The 12,577-nt window shown below is 32.6% G+C and overlaps 2 protein-coding genes across 2 annotated transcripts; one reads left to right on the top strand and one right to left on the bottom strand.

Moving 5' to 3' along the window:
- Nucleotides 1-274: 274 nt before the first annotated feature.
- Nucleotides 275-12,556, top strand: LOC113521314 (uncharacterized). The gene is made up of 5 exons (XM_026906822.3): nt 275-2,589; nt 3,476-3,651; nt 4,587-4,806; nt 5,675-5,818; nt 7,243-12,556. Exons 1-5 carry the CDS (start codon nt 547-549, stop codon nt 7,393-7,395), a joined length of 2,736 nt encoding a protein of 911 aa, XP_026762623.2. The 5' UTR covers nt 275-546; the 3' UTR covers nt 7,396-12,556.
- LOC113521320 (uncharacterized) lies at nt 5,812-7,048 on the bottom strand. Its single transcript, XM_026906831.3, has 3 exons — nt 6,893-7,048; nt 6,561-6,737; nt 5,812-6,278 (listed from the first exon to the last, which is right to left on the bottom strand). Exons 1-3 carry the CDS (start codon nt 6,995-6,997, stop codon nt 5,829-5,831), a joined length of 732 nt encoding a protein of 243 aa, XP_026762632.1. The 5' UTR covers nt 6,998-7,048; the 3' UTR covers nt 5,812-5,828.
- Nucleotides 12,557-12,577: the final 21 nt, after the last annotated feature.

Here is a 12,577-nt window from a genome sequence, read left to right as displayed (position 1 = left end):
CGACTGCTTGTATTGCAATAGTATACACTTAATTGTCTGTATGAGTAATCCGATTCATATAAATAAAATAAAATTAGGTTTTAAGGAAGTAGGTGAAAAAAAATAGTAGATGATGAGTTCAGAAAATTTTTAATGCGTCAATTCAATTCCTTAAGAAAGAACATCAAGAAAATATTCAAATTATTCGTCATTGACAGGAAAATAAAATAACGAAATATAAAGAGGTTTCACAACAGTCTGTTTGATCTGTGGTGCACTGCATTAGCGATAATAGCAACACTGGCCCGGTCGTGTCCATAATGGAATTAATGGACGCGAAGTGGATACATACCTATAAATTGTAAATTTGAAATTGCTTTCCTGTTGAATTTTAATTGCATGTAAAGTTTATTACTTATTTAGATGAACAATATACTTTCAGTAATTTTTTTCTTAAGTTGTAATATGATATATTTTGTGATGTTGGTGTTTTCCTCTAAATTTTCTTAAACAGGTTATCCTTTACGTAGTCAACAAAAATAAACTTTAGCAACATAAATATCTGAAATGGAAGTTGTAGAAGAGACGTCTATAGTGAATTCTACAGTGGATGATATGAAGTCCACTCTTGCAAACAACGAAACCCCTACAATATCCCATGAAGTGGATGGATGTCAAAAGACAAATGGATTCGCCGAGTCTGAGAAAATCAAACATTGCGATATAAAAGAAAACGCAACAGATAATAGTTGTGTTGGGTCTGAAAGTGAAATTGAGGTTGAAAGTAAACCTGATGTGGTTACTGCTGAAACTCAAAAACCGGTCATTCCCTTATCAGCCGAACAGCATATTCCATTGCAGAACACAGAAGCTAGCGGTACCGACTTACTAAATAAATCGGATAGTAATGTGGTAACAGCCAATGTTTTAAGTACACAACCAGAGTCAAAACAAGTTGAAAATGAATTAGAAAAGGACCCATGTGAAATTGAAGTTAATAGTTCTGAGGTAATCCACAATGATAATGTCACATTTGAAACAGAAATTTTGGTAGAAACCAATGATGCTGATGTTAATGAAATAATAGCAGAAGAATCAATACAAGATACGGCAAACAGTATCTTAAGTGAACTTGGTCATAGTGAACTTAGTGAAGCATTACGCTCTTCAGGTAGCACTGAAAATGGAGAAAACAATAATCATAGTACAAGACAGGAGGTATTTAATAAAGAGGAATTATTAGATATTTTAGAAGGCAATGATGTCCAACAAACAAGTAATGATGTACAATATGAAGTGGAATTAGATTGTTCCAGTGGTCCAGACTTGGAGGCCTCAATAGCTTTGCAGCAACTATCTAAATTAAAAAAAAGTAGAGCTAAAATGACTTCACGCAAAAAAAATGTTAAAATTGCAGTAAGGAAATCAATCTCTAAAGAGATTAAAAAGGAAGATAGTATAGTTAATTTACTAGTGAAAGATTGGGAAGATGATGTGCCTGTTGAAGGAGAACAGACTGACAAGTTAAAAGAGGAATGTGATATTGTTTTAAATTCTTCTGAAAAATTGATAAAGACACAGGAGACTTGTATAGATTCTTCAGTGACTGAAGGTTTGAATAAAAATAATGAAGATGGTCAACCTCAAAGAAGATTCAGTAGAGTAATAAAGAAAAAAGTTATATTTGATCCTGATAACCCTGATACATTTACAAAAAGTAAGTCAGCTGTTAAAAATAAAGAAATCCAAATAGAAAAGGAAGAACCACCAGTCAAAAAGAGCAAAATTGACCAAGTTCATAGACCTAAGTCAAAATCTCCTATCTCAAAATTACAGTGGAAAAAACCTTCACCAAAAAATAGTACTAAGCAAAATAGGAGACTAACAGAAATTGACAGATTGTTAATGGATGAAGGTGCAGTAAACATGATATATCAGTTGACACCTGAAGCTCCAAAGGGCAAAAAGAATATGAAGACCAAAGCAGAATTTATAAAGAAAATACAGAGTTCTACACCTGAAAGTAAAGAAATGAAGTTTAGAGAGAGAAAAAAGGAAACTGGTAAATGTGATGAAGGAGAAGCTAAAAAGATCTTGGGAGGCAAACATAGAGCATCACTAAGTAGTTCTGTTAAATCTCCATCTGTGTGTGAGGATTTTGAAACTCATAGTGCAGATGATTCAATAATTTACCGCCGTCATTCATCCAGTTCTTATTCTAGCACTTGCATGAGTCCACGACGCCTAAGTGATGTGGAGAGTGGCAGCCAAACAGCTCAAGGCAAGGCTTTAGATAATGAAAGCCAAACTGATGAGGCAGGACAAGGTAGTGTTGTTGCAGACACTTTTATTTCTGATATTAAAAAAATACCTAGTAGTGAAATTATCAATAGAGATGATTGTTTATCAATAAAAGAAAAACTAAATTCTAAATTATCACTTGCATTAAATAAGAGGAAACGTGAAATCACAAAAATTGATAAACCAATCAAACAAAAGAAAATAAAAGCAAAAGAAAATTTGATATCATTTAAATTCTTATCACTTACATTTGATCAAAGAGTTGCTGAGATTTGCATCAGGAAATCAGGATGTAAATGGAGTATTGAGGTAAATATAGTTATTTATATATTTTTTTATATATGCTCTAAGCTCTTTAAACATGTAATGAAAGGAGTGCTATTTGTTTTGAACTTGAAACTTAGTATATTATAAATGCAAATGATTTAATTTCTACAGACAAAAGTAGTATAAAATTATTTCATTAGATAGTACTTTAACTGCAAAAGATAATTTAAAAGTGGTGTTTGACTCCTCTATTGAGTAGACAAAGCAATGTCTCATCTACCTTTTGTGTGGGCTGTGGGGACCTGTAATATAGATTTTGATTCTGTCCCAGTCACTAGTGCCTAACATAGTCATGTTAATTTGTTTGTATTTTTTTTTTTATACAACTTAGAACGGCAAACAAGCTGATGGCTCACCTGATGGAAAGTGGTAACCGTCGCCTATAGACATCAGCAGTGCCATGGAAATAACAGTATACTGTTTCGCCCATGCGTTGCCATTCCTGAGGACTCAGGTGTTATTCCTCTGTACCCTCTAAATTCACACCATATCCCACCCTTCAAACCGAAACACAGCTATGCAAACACAACTGCTTCACGGTAGAAACACTTATGAAATGAGAAATAAACGTATCTCGATATTTTATCTGTCATCTGTACCTTTTGATTAGTAATATCCGTGTTTTTCAATAAATACTAATGCAAAGTTTTTGTAAAAATGAGTGATATATTAGTGTACAGATTAAATATATAGTTGTGCAACCTTATTAATCATGTCTCACACATATATGTCTTTGGCTTGCCTTATGTAGCTTACTTTGGCTTTGGATATTTTTATTATTATGTTATATGAATATATACAGTTATTATTCATTAATGCTATATACACATTACTGTTATAAAATGTAATTAGCAAATTATTATTACAGGTGTTTAAGGAATTGGTAAATGCATTCAGTTATGTTGACACAAGGAAAGATGTATCTGTGACATTATTAACATCTGAGTGTGGTACATTATGCTCGCAGTTAAACCTGACACCATTGTTAGATGACAATACAGAGAAAAGGACAAATTTTGCATATGAGCTTGCTGAATCAATCAGGTTACAATTTTTATTTATTTATCTAAATACATTTATTAGATGAAGCCTTTGTATAATGTGAAAGTCTCTATCTCATGTGTCTTTCTGTCCTCAATCAACTGTAATTGCATGTCTGTGTATTTTTTAAATGGATGATAATGAAATGATAACCCCACCTCCGCTAAAAGCATATTCTGTTAGGGTATCAGCGAGGAATGACAGATGAGGTGACAAGGCAGGTCAGTTAAACCATCATGATAAATTCACTTAGAACTGGGCATGATGTCTTCCTTGTTAAGTGTTAGGAAGTCGACCTAATAGGGTGTTTAACTAGCAATGGGGTGACTAATCCTCATTGTTAACAATACCTTTTCCTTTTTGCATAGTTATGTTGCAGTTCGAAGGATCTGATGTGGTGAGGAAATCACTGGGTATATAGAGTAAAATATCTTGCATGGCATGGGTACTATAGGGCTTAGGATGGACGTGCGATGTTTATGATGCTATTAGTGTATATAGGTGATGGTTACCTCTTTCTATCAGGTGGGCCTTTGTTTGCATTTCAATATATAAATAACAATAGTAATAAATTAATCATTCATTCTTCTACATATATTAACATTTTATATTTATATATAGTTAACAGATAATATGAAAATCTCCGAATTAGGCATTCGATATTATTATTTACTAACTTTATCCACGATTCGAAACTCGTTAATATTTCATACTTTAATAGGCCCTTTAAATTCTCGTAATTGAAATAAAGGAAGGTCTGTAATATAATAAAAAGATTTGCTTATTTAAGTTACCAGTCTAATTTTGTAATAGGGAGTTCCAAATAGTTTTAATAATATTAATTTTATAATACATTACATAGTAACACCTAGGCTTTCAAAAAATATGCGATAGTAAATTGAAGATAATTTGAAAAGATTCTAATTTATATTTCCCAGGTCATTCCTGAGTTTGTTGGTTCAGCACAATAAACTGGTGTGTGCGGCAGTATCGGGGCCGTGTTTTGGCGTTGCTCTTGCGCTGGTAGCATTGAGCGACATAGTCTTTGCCTCGGAATGCGCCAATTTCTCCCTAGCCGACCCCATGATGGTCGGAGCGCCTTTAGTGCCAGGAGCCGCAGCGTTAACGGCGCCACACCATTCCTTATCACAGTCTTTGGTTAGTAATGCTGCAATTTATGATGATTTTCCTTCTCAATTTAGTATTTTTGCTTTTCCTTACTTTTCTTATTGTTTCGAGATTATAAATACAGAACGAACACGAAAAAGAACGTTTTTCGTTAGAGTTGCATATGTTGTGGCGACGAACAGTTGCGATAATTTTTAAAGAAAAATAAAATGGTTACAAAAGTATTATTACTATTAATAATCTAATAATAATAGTCGTAATAAAAATACCGAAAAAAAGAAAACCACTCATTTATTTTTAAATACAATTTTAGACTACTTAAAATAATCACATTTAAATTTTGATGAAATGAGTATCGGAGCAGTATGGCAAAACTCTTTTGATTAAAATATAATTAGAGATGACGCGAGAATTATAACGTGAAGTATTACAGTATATTATATGTAGAAGTAGATTGTCAAATAGCTTGTCTGGAAATAAGCAGCTTCTGTTGCTTCTTATAAGACAAATAAGACATTCTACATTATACAGATATTCTACAACCGTCAATATAAATGTACTTAATTGAAGCTGTTTAATTGTCTGTAGAACACGTAATAAGGTAGTTGTGTGTTTACATGCAACACTGCCATCGCGACTTGTTTATTATACTTCAATAGAGTTCACAACGCTGACGCCGTTTCTGTGGAGTCAGGTGGAAAACCTTAGCTAGTATTAAATGGACACTTTGCGAGTTTAGTTTTTTGTTCCGTCTTATTAATTGGGTGGTGATTTAATATTGGAAAGTCGAACATGGCAAGGTGTAAGCTAGGTATGACCTAGGTTATATACAATGTAGAATATTAAAATTAACCAATTTTCAAAATAATATTTTATTTTTATATCCAATTATTTGCAGGTAAAAGATTTGCTTATATTTGGACGCCAACTGTCCGCGTCTGATGCCTTGCAGGGTGGCTTAGTAAGCCGTGTTCTATGGCCTGACAGGTTTCTGAGCCAGCTACGTGGCATCGTTAAAGATATTGCAAGTCAACCGCCGCCGGTGAGTAAAATCAGTAGTCTTCATACTCAGTAGATGTATTATTTTTGATAGATTGGCAGTATGCTTTCCATCCTCTACCGCGATACAGTAATTCTGAAATGTAATCATATGTGACGCCGCCGTTATGTACGCATATATGATTCTTTGGACATAAACAAGACTGATACAATGCGTTAAGATCATAGTTGACATTTCCACAGAATTCCCCTGTTTCGCATAATGGCAGGAAAGAACACCGATATACATGTATCGCATCATTATCATCGGTATTAGATTTTGGTCTCCAGTAGTTAGGGTTACGGCACCGACAATTAAATATGATCTTTGGCGGTGTAAGCTCAATGTTTCTGTGGTGCAGTTCCTCTATTTCGTCTGGGTTGATACGGTCATAAGAGGTTTCTACTATAAGTGGCGAATCTATGTTTGAACATTCTGGCCAGTCAGTGATGGGTTTGCAGAACTGAAAAAAAAATTTATGTTTTAGATGAATGAATGAATGTTTTAAGACGAAATTAATGTTAGTTTGGATTTAGTAATAGAATGTAGTTATTATCTTTAAACATAATGCTTATGTGTGTTGTGGGATATTTTTTTTATTACACAAAGACACCAAGCTCTGCTGATGGTAGGTAAGCGGTTATTGTAGTTTATGGATCATTGTCTTCCATTTATACTGAAATCTACTCTACCACGATAACTAGCCACATAATTGTTATTAAAATTATTAAAAAGTCTGCTTTACTTGAAAATAAGCGCGGTTGTTGAGCTCTATAAGTGAATTTGACGGTGCGATGGCGTCACAACGCATGCGCGCCGCACAGCGACAGAGTCGTACTAAAGCCGGATCTTGCCAGTACCGCAACAGTAGCACCGAGCATGCTTGTTTCTCCTCACAAGCTGGTAGATTTCGTTCACTTTCCTGTCAAATATGTTAATTCCTGCTTTTTAGATTATTTTAAATAAATATACTGCTTTCACTTCGATGTTTTGCTGAAGATTATCCCTACATGTAATTTATAAATTATGCAAACAGAAAAGTATGTCTGTAATAAGAAATCATAGTGACTTTCTTACCGAACCATAATAATATAAAGCCGGCTCCTGCTCTTTGCAACTTGTGTTTCCATACATTACAACCAAACAAAGACCAAAAAGCAAATAATTTATGAATGGCCACATTGTTAATTGACGTTACTGACCACCGATCATTTTATATTATTCTCGATTCGATTGCTGATAGGTCGTAACCTAAAACGATAAGCGTAACCTTGTTATGAAATTGTTCTGAATAAATCTGATTTTAAAGTGTTAACGTCGAAATAACATTAATAAATTTAAAAGAAATATCCCATTAAAACCCCCCATAATTTTGATTGATACTGACTTTCCTAACATAAAACCCTAATCAACTAATTACCTTTCAGACTCTTTTGCTGAAGAAAAGGTTAATGCAGTTGAGAAACGGTTCCGACATCACATTCCTGTCGTGTTTGGAAAAGGAACGGGACCTGATTGTTGAATATTGGACTTCGGCTGAGGGCCAGGATTTGCTCCGTGCAGCCCTCGCTACCACCTAAAATAGACCTGTATCATCAACAACGGTCACCTGTGCTTGCGCGTGTCTTGCGATGATCTTATTTGGGTATGGTTACAAGTTGATAAAATTGTTATACTTAATACTTAGATTTACAACATTCAGCACAACAAAAAAAAAAAAAAAAAATACTAGATAATTTTTGTTTTATTTATTGACCTTTATAGTGCACTTGTTAAGCTTGTTGTATTGTAAAGATGTAGCCCCGGGTTTGAATCTCGGTTGGTCAATTCTGAAAAGATACTTTAAATCGGCTCAAATATAGGTTTTGTGGACCATGCCTAGATGTTCTGTGAACACATAGGTGTGACAGTCTGGCAGTATAGAAGTATGTATAGTGCGTTTCAATAGAAGCTATTGTAAAGGTTTGTTGAAATTATTACAAAAACAATCTCTAAATGAAATTAGGAATTAAATAGTTTCAATCATTAATAGATTTGTTATTTTTTTGTTTGATATCAGTAACTGTCGGTTGTCGTGGTCGAGTTTTTTATTCATTTGTTTACTTTTTCATTTTGGAACAGACTACATGTATAATTCGGTACGGCATTTTGTTACATAAAATAAGATAAACCATTTCCATTCTTTTGGTTTTTCAAAATGAATGAAGTTTTAACCAGTCAATGCTTAAAACTTTTTTCAATTTGAAAACCTTTTTTTTTTCTGTATTATGAAATTTAATAAATAGGACAAATAAGGTTAGGCAATTTACATGTTAATTTTACTACTAAATTTGTAATTAACTCACGAAGTCTTTTTTAATAAATTGTGGAAAGTAAAAGAATGGAAAGGTTATATTTTATATCAATGAAGTTAATTTATAGGGATGCCAAATAAATATTTGTGAAATAACAGAATATATAATATGGTAAATGACAAGTTTTACCAGTATTTACTAATATCCCTATTATGTACTCCTCTGATCTCAATTTGTAACACGATAGAAAAGTAATCGATAGGCGAATATAAAAAAAAAATATATATAATTTTTTTACATACAAATGCGCTATAAACGTGCTTTACACGTTGCAGGCCAATTATAAAATTAGGCAGATTATATCTTATACAGGATTTAAAAGCGGTATGCGTTAATCTAACAAAAAAATTATTAACTATGCATATAACCCCTGAATAGATTATATTTTTGTCTGGAACCATCTTAAGCAATCTGGAATTTATAATGACGTAATATGGAGGTAAACAACATGCATATCATGATGTTCCTATGCGTTCTTGGTAGTGATGTATGAATCGGAATGATTTCATTATTCGAATAAATAATAATTAATATCTTGATAAAATCGAAATATTAACTATAAAATGAAATACTTGTAAATAGTACATAAATAAAAGTATGTTTATATACTTATATCAAAATAATAACAGTCGAATCATTTATTATAGCATTAGGATTTCTATAAGCATGTTTTAATCACTTTTTGTGTATTTATGTATGGCTTTCTCGGCGCACTAATAAATAGTTTTTTCGGTGACTTTATATCTACTATTTGTGTGCATGTACATAGCCATTTTTTTTTTGGAAACAAAAATTAACAAATTTAAATACTGACCAAATTCGTGTATGACACTCGATGATTGTTTACTTTCGTGTGACGTCACTGACGCCATATTGTTGAAAAGTTGCGTTTCGTCGGCCTTGTACTTTCAAGTAGCTGAAAATCAGTCAAATAGCCTATTACTCACTAATGATTCATATTGATAATACAATTGTCCTGTATAAAAATATCTGTTTGTTTTAAATTGCCATGACTATTTGGTAATCCCAGCGGTTTTTTTTTTACAATATTAAGACTAAGAAATTATATAATGATAGAGCGAGAAACATACACATAATCTGTCTTATTTTAAGAATGGCTTGTGATGGGCTACTATTTGCGACACTGAATTATAATTTATATATTTTATTTATACAGATAGAATATGATGGCGATATTAGCATTAGGGCATTTATAATAGGAGACACATTGGTAAAGTATAATCACATTTTGAGGATAATTATGTAAAAAACACTAGTAGGTGTAGTTACATTCCTCAACTTTGTCGAGGTAATATATTAACAATGTTTCAGAGATTGCCATTTGAAAATTTTCTTGTTACGCTAATGGTAAAAAATGGCTTTTGATTTCATGTTTTTACATAATGATGTATATGCAAGTTTTAGTTATCTAACTATATCTATTATTTTAATTCATTTTCACAGCTCGATTTTTCATTTTGTAGATTTCATAAAAGTTAACTTTATGCATAGTAAAATAAATATTACGTAAGTAAACTGCCTTATCTTATTTAATTATCCTAATTAAAGATTAACCTAACCTATTAAAGATACAGTGGCCAAGGTAATCTGAGAGATCAGCCAGCGTAGTGTGGGCGATCCCCGTGATGAGATGACCTTAAGTGTTACAGTGTAGATGAATGCAAGTAGCTCAGGATTGTGTAACGAAATATGAAGGAAATGTATGTAATGATTATGATGAAGGAAATTAGGTTGGCAAGTTTAACAATTTTTACAAATTAATGAAAAATCGAGCTGTAAAATAAAAGGAAAGAGCATGGTATTGTAATAGTTCTGTGTAATAACACAATTTCGGATTATCTGTAAAATAGTGTGTCGTGGACCAATATTTAATAGACCGTTTTACATATAATAAGCAATAGTTTTATAACCGATTTTGTAATATTAGTACTTTCACAAAGGGATCGATTTTGAAGCGCTTTTTTCAGTCTCTCAGATATATAGATTCATATTATGTATTAAGATCATAAGTTTAGCGAATGACGCTTACCATTGATCCCATTGAGCGTCTCCTAATTTAAATGCTCTAATTTTCAGCCTATTTTATATATTATGTAAGATACTCTTTATTTTGAATATTATCAACTAGATTAAAACCATGTTGAGAAAAACGCATCACATATATGCTGTTAGTTTCATTATACTATCAATAGTAATGTAATATTGAATGCAATGATGACTACACTGAAATTCGATGTTAATGTCCTACATAATGTACATTACCTTGTGTAAAATGTTACTGTGCTCAGAAATGTGCATAATAAAAGTAATAGTTATTACAATTCTGATATAATTATCTATATCAGATTTATATATGTAGTTAAGTATGTTTAATTAATTATATGTATTGTGAATATTAAGAGACTAGAAAAGAATATTAGGAAAGGGCGATTGTTTGTAAGGGTAGGTTTAGAATATTTTAAGTATTTTGTGACTAGACTTGAAAAATATTGGGGGTGTAACAGTTTTAAAATTGAGACTACCGTAAAAATCATAAGTATATCTACAAATGTTTATAGTAAATATTTGATAAAAGTACTTGTAAGAGCTATAAATAAATGTGTAATGTAATGTGGCATAAAGCATGGAATTTCCAGGAATAATTAAGTGTTAGTAGTATTTAGTTAGATTATCAGATTATGTTATGTTATAGATAAAATTGTTTATCACTTTGTTTTAGATGTTTATGAGTTTATAATTTAGATTAATTGTGTTTTAGCCAAAGCTCTTAACTGAAATATGTAGTTCTAAATCGTAAATGGCTAACTAATAATTTCCATCTTCAAATATTACATTAAAAAATAAGAGTTCGTGCCCACTGATGTATATGTGGAGCACCTTTAAGCCCATTACGCCGTATCACTCTTAAACCATACCATACTAACGAATGTAAGAAAATATTATTGGTAGCTAAACGCAACGATAAGACCGTTTTGTCACCGGCCACCACCGTATCTTGCCAATATGAGATAATCAGCAATCCCATTTTTTGAGCGCAAGGCACGCGATATTGCCAAATTAGTATCTGCAGGCAGCTTATGAAGGTAATGAATTCATTAGCGTTGAAAGTTTTAAGGAATATGTATGCTAAAGTGTTAAATAGTATGTATACTCGTACATATTTTTGTAATGTGATTTGTGTTGCATGGTCTTATAACCTATTGTGGTCGTGGTGAGATAATTGTAATACGGTGTAATGGATTTGGAGATTTATCTCATCAAATTGGTACATGGCACTTCTTAGCGAATTACACAGCGTGCTGGCGACGATGTAAAGGATGATTTCCACCAAATGGCTCGCATCGGATAGGATCGGAATAGACTTTACAATCTTTAAACGATATTAAATCGTGTACACAGATTTAAGGTCTATATTACCAAGCCGCACACATCAGCTTAACCGCGGGCGTCTTCCGCGATACGCGATCGCAACCGAAAGTATGCTGCAACGCGTGATTGGCTCCGTTCACATGTCGTCGTATTTGATGGGATCCTTTTGGCTGTCGTCGAGTGTGTTCAAAGCCGTGACCGGGCGGCATCACTCATTTTCTTTTCCTCTTCTGTTTTAAAACTATTTTATTCTAATTCTATGCTAACTCTATTCTAATGCTATCCTAACAATATTACATCAACCATTTTCAGAAATTAAAACTCGTCAACACGGTAGTATTCAAACTGTTTGACTAGGCGCAGAGACGGATATGTTCACAAGTGATGATACGAAGTATGCGCCAACTCCTTTCGGATACGATAGGATGACGCCGCCTTCGTTCTATTGCTTTCGATTCAATGCGATGCGAGCCGTTTAGTGGAAATCGACCCTATGACGTTTATGAACTCGTGGATAGCACTATATTGGGAAGAAAAGAGCGAGTGTACGCTAATCCTTATATGGCTCTCAGAGCGTCGCGTATAAGTTGATGTGCTATTATTAAAGGGAATTTATAATTATATGTTTTGAACACGTAATTCTACAGACATCGATAATGGGCGGTCTTCTCAGGCTGTATTCTCGCCAATAAAATGTATTTGTGCTATTTTCGATAGTATTTGTATTCTAAACCAAGAGATGAAGAAGTAAATATTGAATATGACTATGTAAATATTTTTCGCTATCAAGAATACAGCCAAAGAGCATTCATTCCTTTTTCTATATAAAGTTGACTGTTGAAATTAATTATATTCAATTTCTTTATATTCATTTAAGAATTTATGTATTTAGTTCTAATATATCTATATAAGAAATATTTGTGTATACTTACATTTAAGTATAGCAATAATTTATTACATTTTGTTTCTTACTTAAAATAAAGTGCCTTTAATGAAAGTGTTTGTTTTTATCAATGGC

This window comes from Galleria mellonella, unplaced genomic scaffold, assembly GCF_026898425.1.
Source record: "Galleria mellonella isolate WM207_F2 unplaced genomic scaffold, CSIRO_AGI_GalMel_v1 utg55, whole genome shotgun sequence".
NCBI classification, from domain to species: domain Eukaryota; kingdom Metazoa; phylum Arthropoda; class Insecta; order Lepidoptera; family Pyralidae; genus Galleria; species Galleria mellonella.
The sequence above is the reverse complement of the archived record's forward strand: the minus strand, read 5'-3'. Positions and strand labels throughout refer to the sequence as shown.